At 35.5% G+C, this 10,953-nt stretch overlaps 1 protein-coding gene across 1 annotated transcript; it reads left to right on the forward strand.

The window, feature by feature from the left end:
• Nucleotides 1–3,534: 3,534 nt before the first annotated feature.
• On the forward strand, nt 3,535–8,791 carry LOC141678463 (aquaporin NIP1-1-like). Its single transcript, XM_074484790.1, has 6 exons — nt 3,535–3,877; nt 4,637–4,804; nt 6,223–6,279; nt 6,593–6,790; nt 7,727–7,788; nt 8,508–8,791. The coding sequence occupies exons 1-6, from the start codon at nt 3,743–3,745 to the stop codon at nt 8,719–8,721; spliced, it is 834 nt and encodes a 277-aa protein (XP_074340891.1). The 5' UTR covers nt 3,535–3,742; the 3' UTR covers nt 8,722–8,791.
• The last annotated feature ends 2,162 nt before the right edge of the window (nt 8,792–10,953 follow it).

Below are 10,953 nucleotides of genomic sequence, written 5' to 3' on the forward strand. Positions count from 1 at the left end.
TTTCCAGGCACCCCCACACTTTCAGGGTTGGTAACTTGGTTTCTTTTTCTTCCACATTTCAAGGACGTCCTTATTCTTGCGCATAGTAATTAAAATATATTCACGCGAAAGGGCTTCCCCCACATCGACTGCGGAAGTCCAGGGCTTAGCAACATTGTATTCATCATTTTTTTGAGAGTGCGATTCTTCCTCTCAGCCACTCCATTTGGCTGAGGGGAGTATGGTACAGTGACCTCATGGATTACCATGTTGTGAACAAATTCCCAAAGGGTTCAACATATTCACCTCCACGATCATTTCGTATCGTTTTGATTTTCTCAGTTTGTCGTGTCTTAACTTCTTCCTTATAGATTTTAAATTTATCTATAACTTGGTCTTTGCTTTTCAGCAATATACATAGCAGTATTTTGTACAGTCATCTATGAATGTAAAACTTGTTTCCCCTCTAGTTGGAGCGAATTTTAAATCACATATATCGCTATGTATTAGGTCTAGCACTTTGGTGTTTCTTTCCACACTTTAAATGACGATCTCGTTAATTTTGCCTCAACACAAGTCTGACACTTATATTTATCAATTGTTAATTTGGTAGTATTATTTTACACTTAACCTTCGTAAAGTGTCATAATTAACATGTTCTAATCTAGCATGCCATAAATTAGGAGACTCAAGCAAGTAAGCAGAAGAAATCTTCATTCATTATCGTCCTTATGGACATAACATTGAGCTTAAATAGCCCATCAGTTACATAGCCCTTGCCTACAAACATACCACTCTTAGATAAAACAACTTTATCTGACTCAATTACAAAATGAAAGCCATGATTATTCAACAAAGAACCAGACACAAGGTTTTTGCGAATATCAGGCACATACAGTACATTCTTCAAAGTCAGATTCTTCCCAGAGTTCATCTTTAGAATCATCGTGCCTTCACCTTCAACAGTAGAAGTCGCTGAATTCCCCATGCAAAGCTTCTCACCAGCATCGGAAGCCTTAAGGCTAGAGAAAATCGCCTTGTCTGAGCAAACATGCCTAATAGCACCAGTATTAATCCACCACTCACGCGGATTGGAGCCGACTAGGTTCACTTCAGAGACCGTAGCACAGAGGTCTATATCACCCATCTCCTTGGACATGTGATCGACCATGTTTGCTTCTTTCTTCTTGTTGGCCTTTTTGGGCCTCTTGCAATCAGAAGACCTATGACCCACTGTATCACAGTTGTAGCACTTCCCTTGGAATTTCGATTTCGAAATCCCTCCATTTGGTGCCAGTTTTTCCCTTTTACCAGAAGTGCCCTTCTTTTGCTTGGAGCTTTCAACATGCTCCACCATGTTTGCCTTCTCAGTAGCAACATTCATGCGTTAGGGTTAGTCGCCTGCTGGTGAACCCCAGATCCAGTGATCTGTGCGTTGGGATCAGCCGTCATATTTATCGTATTGTTCACAGTGTTATCGTTCATAGATCTGTTACTCTACAAAACAGGTAGAAACAGATGTATTAGTCACATATATTAAATACTAATAGCTTTAAGATTGTGATTCACAATCTGCGATTAATACATACAAAACATACGAATAACAGAAAGAACAAAAATGATATAAATGGAGAAGTTCTCAAGTCCAGGGTATAACTGTCTCATTAAAGCTATTACGGCCCTCACTGTATGTGCGAGTCGTTAGCCTCCCAGGATAAAACGAGAAAACGACGTTGCTGCACGAACAGCGCCTTCGGCGAACAAGAACGGAGCAAGAAACTATCACCAGAATAGAGTATGGTTTTTGTTTAGGAGGCGACTGTGTGGTATATTTCGAATTAATGAATAAACCCTAAACCTATGATATGATAATATATGGGTTGAGGGAAAATGTGTGAGGTACTTCACGTGTAAGTAAATAAACCGCGGTAATTAATAATCAAATCCACAATTGAATCAGATTATTATTATGCCAAATCAATTATAATAATTCGTAATAAAAAACGAATTAAGAATTTAAGAGCCCAATCCCAGTGTAAATTAAATTTAGCAAAACCAGTCCATCCGTAATTATTCGGGCCAATTTTTCAGCTACATGTGTCCGCACGCGCACACGCGGGTAACCTCGAGGGCTTCGCAAGCCTCTGATTGGCCCTCGAAAGCCCAAGATTTGCACCCCTGCGGGCAAGTAGGTGTTGGAGCAATACATAAGTAACACATTTGAACACTACATAAGTGTTTTACTATTTAAAGCTATGCATTCTCCTTTGCACATTCAATGTGGGACTTTCATTATTCTACACAAATTTCCACAGCTAAGAGACTAACTTTGAATGATCATATCGCATCCATCTCTTAGTCATTTTGAGTGATTCAAAGTGCCTCATAAAGCTCTCTTAGTCGCCCGCACGCGACATTCGTCCACTCATACTATGTCTCAAATTGACTTGACAATGTGGTACTACTACCCAGATTTTCCAACAATAAAATCTTAAGTTCGTAGAGTAAGCTCCAATGATCTTATAATTTCTGCAAAAACAACTTTGGGGAAAAACTGTATATGGAATAGTTATCCTTTACAGCTTATTTTACATGTAAATTTATGTTACTGCAAGTTGCATTTGCAATATCTGCAGTCACCAGGCGGGCCTGCCCTTGCATTTTCAGTGAATAAACTAGTCCAATTCATGCACTCACCTTGGTGAATAAACTAGCGTCTCTTGGTTACCTCAAAGCCCCCAGCATGTGTGGCTTGTACATTATCTCTAGACCTACGGCCTCAACTTTGTTATGGACAGAAACTTTACATCCAGCTATGTTGCCTATTACGGATGCACTCAGATTAGTTGGTCTTTTCGCAAGCAACGAACAGTGGCACGCTCATCCACTGAAGCAGACTACAGAACTGTTTCCGCTGAGCAAAAAATGGTGTACTAATCTGCTTCAAGAGCTCCAGCTACCACTATGCTCAATTCCACGGATATGCTGTGAAAATGTAGGATCTACATATCTATGTAAATATCCAGTATTTCACAGTCGTATGAAGCACAGAACCATGTATTTTCACTTTGTGTGTGACCAAGTTTATAAAAAGGCATGGTAGACGTCACTCATGTTGGTTCTAGCCAGCAGTTTGCCAATTCTCACACAAACCCATTTTCCAGGTCTTTATTTCAGTCTCAGATAAGCAAGCTCATCCTCATAGACACGACACCGATCTTGACTTCCAGAGTAAGGATGATAATTGATAAACTATAGTTACTTCAGTTACTACAATCAAACTAGAACTTGATGTAATTACAGTTACTTCTTGGATTAATATTAGTTTACCATATTAAGTTCGACCAATCAAAGACTGTTTTGAATAATTGTATAAAAGATTGCCTACTTGTTATATTTCAACTGATAAATCTGTTCAAGTGATAAGTTAGAAGAATTTAACAAACCAGAAATAGTACTTCTAACTTATATAGATTATAAGTAACCGACCGAAGATCTGAAAACATATATAATCCAACTACAAACACATTTTACATGTCATTTGCTTCCGCATATTACACACTTTGCACTAATACATACTCCATCTGCTATAAATATAACAATGACTTGATAATATTATTATGTGAAAAGTCTGCTTTGTCTTTTGCAGCAAGTCATTATTTGGTGGCTTGGTATTCAGTAATATTCCCTGTGTAGTTGGTGCTGGAACAAGATCTGTCTCTATAAATCTATAATTTCAAAGACAGTTACATATATTGCAGATATGGCTCAGGAGATGACAGACAGGAACGGGAACGATGGAGATATTGCTCTCTCTGTACTTGAGGATAATATGCATGAACCCTCCGGTGACCACTCCAGTGACGGCTGTTTTGTAACTCTTCCTTTTATACAAAAGGTAAGTAGGTAACAAATAATAACAAATACTACAATCTATAAGTGTTTGGCTAGATTGATAATTAAAGTTAAGTTTCTTTCCGGTTCTCTGTTTTGTTAAGTAGCTAGAGACTTAGGTTTTTAATTTCCCTTAACCTGGAAATAAAATCAAAAGAGTTTTTTTTTATATATAGATAGCAGGCACATGCCAGGAGTCCAATCCTTGACATCTTTATGAGAAACCAAGATCTCGACCACAGCACCAACCCTCTCCAATCCTTGACATCTTTAAGAAAAACTAAGACCTCGATCACTGTATGAACCCTATGTTGGCAAAGAAGTTTCCTTGTCTTTTTTCTCGGAACGTTATAGTTTCAGAGAGTTGCTCAGATTTGTATCAATGAGCATGCTTATATAGAAGTCTTGAATTCGAAAATGGAACTCTTCTTTACAATCCCAAAAATGAAGTTTTAAGTGAAGGACAGTTTTGGTAGCATGAAATTTATTTAGTAACTATCAATCGGCACCATTCGGAATATTGTCCCATAAACAAGATCTTAAACTCATTGTATCATCTTTAATTTTGTAAACTAATAATGAGAACTATAAACAGGGAAACCACAACACAGAGCTATTTGCAGAAATATTAAGCAACTCTAACACAGCAACACTGTATCGAGTTTATGAATTACATTACATACTTCGATAAGTATGATTGAATCTATTATTAACCTTGTCATGAATATACTAGTCAATGAATTACTGAAATATTTACATGCAGCTAATTGCAGAGATGTTGGGCACATATTTTCTAATATTTGCGGGAGATTGCGCGGTGACGGTTAATTTGTCAAAGGACAAAGTGGTTACATTGCCGGGAGTTGCTATGGTATGGGGACTGGCTGTAATGGTGATGATTTACTCAATTGGACACATTTCTGGTGCTCATATTAATCTGCTGTCACCATTGCATTCGCCTCTGTCAAGAGATTTCCGTGGAAACATGTAACTAACTATCTCCTGTGTTAACCCGTTAATGACCTAAATTTTGGTTTCTATTAACTTTATATATTCATTTTTATGATGATTTTAGCAAGTTTAAATATTTTTTATGACTAAATTTTGATACATTTACGAACACAACCTAGACTCATCTAAGAGCACGCCTTAAGATAGCCTCTCACATTTAAAAACAGACATCACGCCACAAACGATGAAATATAATAGCCTAACAGTACCTACACTCATCTAAGAGCATGCTTTGAGCTAAATTTTGTACAACATTTGCTAGCACGATCTTAAATTTTTTATAATGTTAGGTACCAGCTTATGTTGCAGCACAAATTATAGGGGCAACGTTAGCCAGCGAAACGATCAGGTTAATTTTTCAGGGTACTAAAGACATATCTCCGGGAACATTTCCGACAGGGACAAACCTGCAGTCTTTGGTGTTGGAGTTTATAATCACATTCTTCCTGATGTTTGTTATATCTGGTGTGGCCACCGATAACAGAGCTGTAAGTCTTCTTTCTTCACCTTGTTAATTAACCTGGTTAAAATGATATCCGAATTCCTAATACTCATTCGAGTTGAACAGATTTTTTAAATCCGCCTTCTATATACTTTGTCACGTTTAGGGAATTGTTTTTTCATGATGATTGGCTTCATTCAGTTTTAAATCGCTGTCGTCTATGTCAATGGCGTGTATTATTGAAGGAAATTTGCAACTTGAATAGATTAATAGTATAACAAAAAAAAAATTCTCAACTATGCCTTGATAATTTTATTTTAAGCAATAAGCATCGAACAAATGCATGGGACCCTAATTTCTATCAACACTCTAGCCGAAAAAATCTAGTAGTTGAATTCTTTTTTCCTTGCGGAGATCAAGAGTTCGAGTAAATAAAGTGTTAGTAGAGTGATTGAGGAATAATGGACCAAAATGTCGCTTTTGAGTGCTAAATGGTCCAAAATGTCACTTTTGAAAATAATGGCCCAAAATGTTATTTCATAACGATACTTCGTCTTCCGTTTTGTATTTTTAATGTAAAACGGTACTTAGTGTGCCGTTTTGGTACTTTAATATTTTTTTTTAATTTTTTTATAATGTGCAAAACGGTGGTTGAAGTAGCGTTTTGGCTCAAAACGGTACATCATATAGCGTTTTGTACCAAAACAGAACTTTATCTACCGTTTTACGCATAAAAAAAATTCAAAATGCCAAAACGTCACACGAAGTTCCGTTTTAGGTGTTTTGCATAAACGGTACACAGTGTACCGTTTTGAAGTGACATTTATGGTTATTTTTAACCCCCAAAGTGATATTTAGAACCAACACCCGTGATTGACCTCTCAGATATACGGAAAATTAACCCTGCTGTCACCATTGCATTCGCCTCTGTCAAGAGATTTCCGTGGAAACATGTAACTAACTATCTCCTGTGTTAACCCGTTAATGACCTAAATTTTGGTTTCTATTAACTTTATATATTCATTTTTATGATGATTTTAGCAAGTTTAAATATTTTTTATGACTAAATTTTGATACATTTACGAACACAACCTAGACTCATCTAAGAGCACGCCTTAAGATAGCCTCTCACATTTAAAAACAGACATCACGCCACAAACGATGAAAATAATAGCCTAACAGTACCTACACTCATCTAAGAGCATGCTTTGAGCTAAATTTTGTACAACATTTGCTAGCACGATCTTAAATTTTTTATAATGTTAGGTACCAGCTTATGTTGCAGCACAAATTATAGGGGCAACGTTAGCCAGCGAAACGATCAGGTTAATTTTTCAGGGTACTAAAGACATATCTCCGGGAACATTTCCGACAGGGACAAACCTGCAGTCTTTGGTGTTGGAGTTTATAATCACATTCTTCCTGATGTTTGTTATATCTGGTGTGGCCACCGATAACAGAGCTGTAAGTCTTCTTTCTTCACCTTGTTAATTAACCTGGTTAAAATGATATCCGAATTCCTAATACTCATTCGAGTTGAACAGATTTTTTAAATCCGCCTTCTATATACTTTGTCACGTTTAGGGAATTGTTTTTTCATGATGATTGGCTTCATTCAGTTTTAAATCGCTGTCGTCTATGTCAATGGCGTGTATTATTGAAGGAAATTTGCAACTTGAATAGATTAATAGTATAACAAAAAAAAAATTCTCAACTATGCCTTGATAATTTTATTTTAAGCAATAAGCATCGAACAAATGCATGGGACCCTAATTTCTATCAACACTCTAGCCGAAAAAATCTAGTAGTTGAATTCTTTTTTCCTTGCGGAGATCAAGATTCGAGTAAATAAAGTGTTAGTAGAGTGATTGAGGAATAATGGACCAAAATGTCGCTTTTGAGTGCTAAATGGTCCAAAATGTCACTTTTGAAAATAATGGCCCAAAATGTTATTTCATAACGATACTTCGTCTTCCGTTTTGTATTTTTAATGTAAAACGGTACTTAGTGTGCCGTTTTGGTACTTTAATATTTTTTTTAATTTTTTATAATGTGCAAAACGGTGGTTGAAGTAGCGTTTTGGCTCAAAACGGTACATCATATAGCGTTTTGTACCAAAACAGAACTTTATCTACCGTTTTACGCATAAAAAAAATTCAAAATGCCAAAACGTCACACGAAGTTCCGTTTTAGGTGTTTTGCATAAACGGTACACAGTGTACCGTTTTGAAGTGACATTTATGGTTATTTTTAACCCCCAAAGTGATATTTAGAACCAACACCCGTGATTGACCTCTCAGATATACGGAAAATTAACGAGTCCTAGATTTTTTGGAGACGTACGGAATAGATCCGATATCTGAATTTTAAGGCCTTGATTTTTGTTAAACGTTAATGCAGATTGGCGAACTTGCAGGGCTTGCAATTGGAGCTATTGTGTTACTTAATGTGATTATTGCAGGGTACGTATAATGTACAACATTATTTTTCTCTCCCCAATTTTTATTTCAAATATAATCAATACTCGCTCTATCTTATTGTTTCTTATATTTTTTTGATTTATTATTCAACTTTTTACATTTCTATAAACAATAAAAACTTCAATGGATCATTATAGGACTTCAAGAAATAGGTGAAAAAGTAGTATCATCGTAATATACTGTTTGACAAATATGATAAGTCGACTGAATAACTTATAAGTCCGCAACAACTTATCGACGAACGTTTGTCGACTCAATTTATAAGTTGAATTTATAATTTATAAGATATTAAGTTGAATGTTAGTAACGACGTACTTTTCTCAACTTATTTTTAATTTTTCGTTTTTTTATTAATTTTAGTTTTAAAAATATTTTTTAATATTAATCTAACTTTAAATATAAGAATTAAGATATTATATTTAAAATTATTTATTTTAGTCGATTTAAGTAAAAAAATTGAATTATAAGTAAAATTATCTAAACACTTATATAACTTATAAGCATTCATCAATTTATCACTTATAAATCATTTATTTAGTTTAAGTTTAAATCATAATTTATTTATTTTAAGATTTATGAAAGGGGTACCCTATGGTTGAAGTATCTATCCTAAACCTTTTTTTTTCTGTTATTCTGATTCTCTGAACTTTTCTTGGAGTCGTTTTTATGATGGCTCATTTGTGAAATGGGTTGTTTGACAGACCAATAACAGGGGCATCAATGAATCCAGCAAGAAGTTTGGGCCCAGTTTTGGTGACGAGCCGCTACGACGGGATTTGGATATATCTGTTGGGTCCAATAGCTGGGGCAATATCTGGTGCCTGGATTTACAATATTATGAGATTCACAAACAAGCCACTTCGTGAAATTACCAAAAATGCCTCCTTTCTTACTAGAATTTCGCCCAGGAAATAATTCATCTAATATTTTTGTGCTCAATATTAACAGTGATGTAAAAACTAGCTATAATAGTGTTATATCGAACCTCTGTAAAATTAAATAGAGCAGAAAGATAAGATAGTAAGAGAGTGATAGGGAGAAAAAGAAGCTGCTTGGTACATTTTCATTTTTAACAAATGAGGTTATTTATAGCCAATACAAGCAACGATGTTCATTAAATGCAATGTGAAATATCTACTCCTATGAATCTAGCATTACTATTTAACTTTTGACGACATGACAATCAACTTATAACACTCCCCTCTGAGTGTCAATGATAGTATGGATCATAAATTGCTCTCGTTAAAATCTTGCAAAGAAAAACCCAGTGGGATAAAAACTTGGGCGAAGGAAAAAACGTAAATCTCCCTTGGAAAAACCTAATCATTCTCCGAAGTTTTGTTTTAAAAAATTTTTGAATCGTCGCATTCCAATGTTATGTCGTAACTTCCCAAATGTTGAATTCGGTAATGATTTCGTGAATAAATCCGCAAGGTTGTCACATGATCGATTTGTTGTATATCAATTTCTCCTTCTTTTGAAGTTCGTGAGTGTAAATAGAATTTTGGTGAAATGTGTTTCGTCCTGTCTTCCTTGGATATATCCTTCCTTAAGTTGATCAATGCACGCAGTGTTGTCCTCAAACATGACAGTAGGACCTTTCTTGTGATGTCCGGTAATCCACATGATTCTTGAATATTCTTGATGATAGACCGCAATCAAACACATTCTCTACTGCCTTTACGAATTACAAATAGTTCCGAGTGATTTGTTGAGGTTGCCATTGTAGTTTGTTTCGTGGATTTTCAGGAAATGGCTGCACCGCAACATGTAAATACATATCCAGTTTGTGATTTGCCAAAATGAGGATCTGATAAATATTCAACGTCTGCATATCCGATCAACTGAGATGTTGAGTTTTTTCAAGAAATATAACCCAACATCAATTGTTCCACGAAGATAATGAAATATATGTTTGATCCCATTCCAATATCTGTCCATCGAAGCAGAGCTAAATCTAGCCAATAAGTTCACAGCAAAAGCAATATCTGGCCTTGTATTATTTGCAAGATAAATAGTGCACCAATTACACATAGATATGGAATTTCAGGACCAAAAACCTCTTCATCATCTTCTCCGTGGTCGAAATGGATCTTTATCAGGCTCTAAAGATCTAACCACCATTGGAGTAGTCATGGATAAGATTTATCCATGTAAAATCTGTTCAAAACCTTTTCTGTATATGTGGATTGGTGGAGGAAAATTCCTGTTGACAAGTGCTCGACTTGTATCCCAAGGACAATATTTTGTCCTTCCAAAATCTTTCATTTCAAACTCTGTCTTTAGGTAATATGACAGCATCATTAACCTCCGTAGCTATTCCTATAAGATTTAAATCATCCACATATACAGCAATAATTACAAAACCAGATTGTGATTTTTTGATAAAAAAACACATGGAGAAAATTTGGTTATTAATATACCCATCTTTTTTAAATAACGACGTAGTCTAGTTATACCACATACGACTAGATGTTTCAGTCCATACAATGATCGTTGAAGTTTAATGGAGTATATATGACGAGGTTTCTTGAACTCATCCATTTTTAACCCTTCTGGGATTTTCATAAAAATTTCACTATCAAGTGAACCATACAGGTATGCAGTAACGACGTCCATAAGACGTGTTTCCAATTTTTCTTTAGATGCCATACCTAGTATAAAACGAAAAGTAATTCCATCCATCACCAACGAGTATGTCTCTTGATAATCAATGTCAGGCCTTTGAGAAAATCCCTGTGCTACAAGTCAGGCTTTATATCTCATAATTCATTGTTTTCATTTCATTTCTTATTAATACCAATTTATTCCCAACAGGGTTCACACCAATTGGTGTTTGGACAACAGGTCGAAATACTTCTCTTTTACGCAATAAATTTAATTCTGTTTGGATTGCGTCTTTCCATTTTGGCCAGTCTTTTCTTCGACGACATTCATCCACACTTTGTGGTTTAGGATCAGAATTTATGTCTACATTCAATGCTGTAGAATACACAAATACATCATCGATTATGGCTTACTTCGATCCCATAATTTCATATCATGCACATAATTTATTGAATTCATGATTGTTTAATCCCGTATCTTCAGGGACTGGAAATCTCTTCAGGATATATACCACTTCAGGGGTATTTGCTTCTTCTGGAG

The sequence above is a fragment of the Apium graveolens genome, chromosome 8, assembly GCF_009905375.1.
Source record: "Apium graveolens cultivar Ventura chromosome 8, ASM990537v1, whole genome shotgun sequence".
Taxonomy (NCBI): domain Eukaryota; kingdom Viridiplantae; phylum Streptophyta; class Magnoliopsida; order Apiales; family Apiaceae; genus Apium; species Apium graveolens.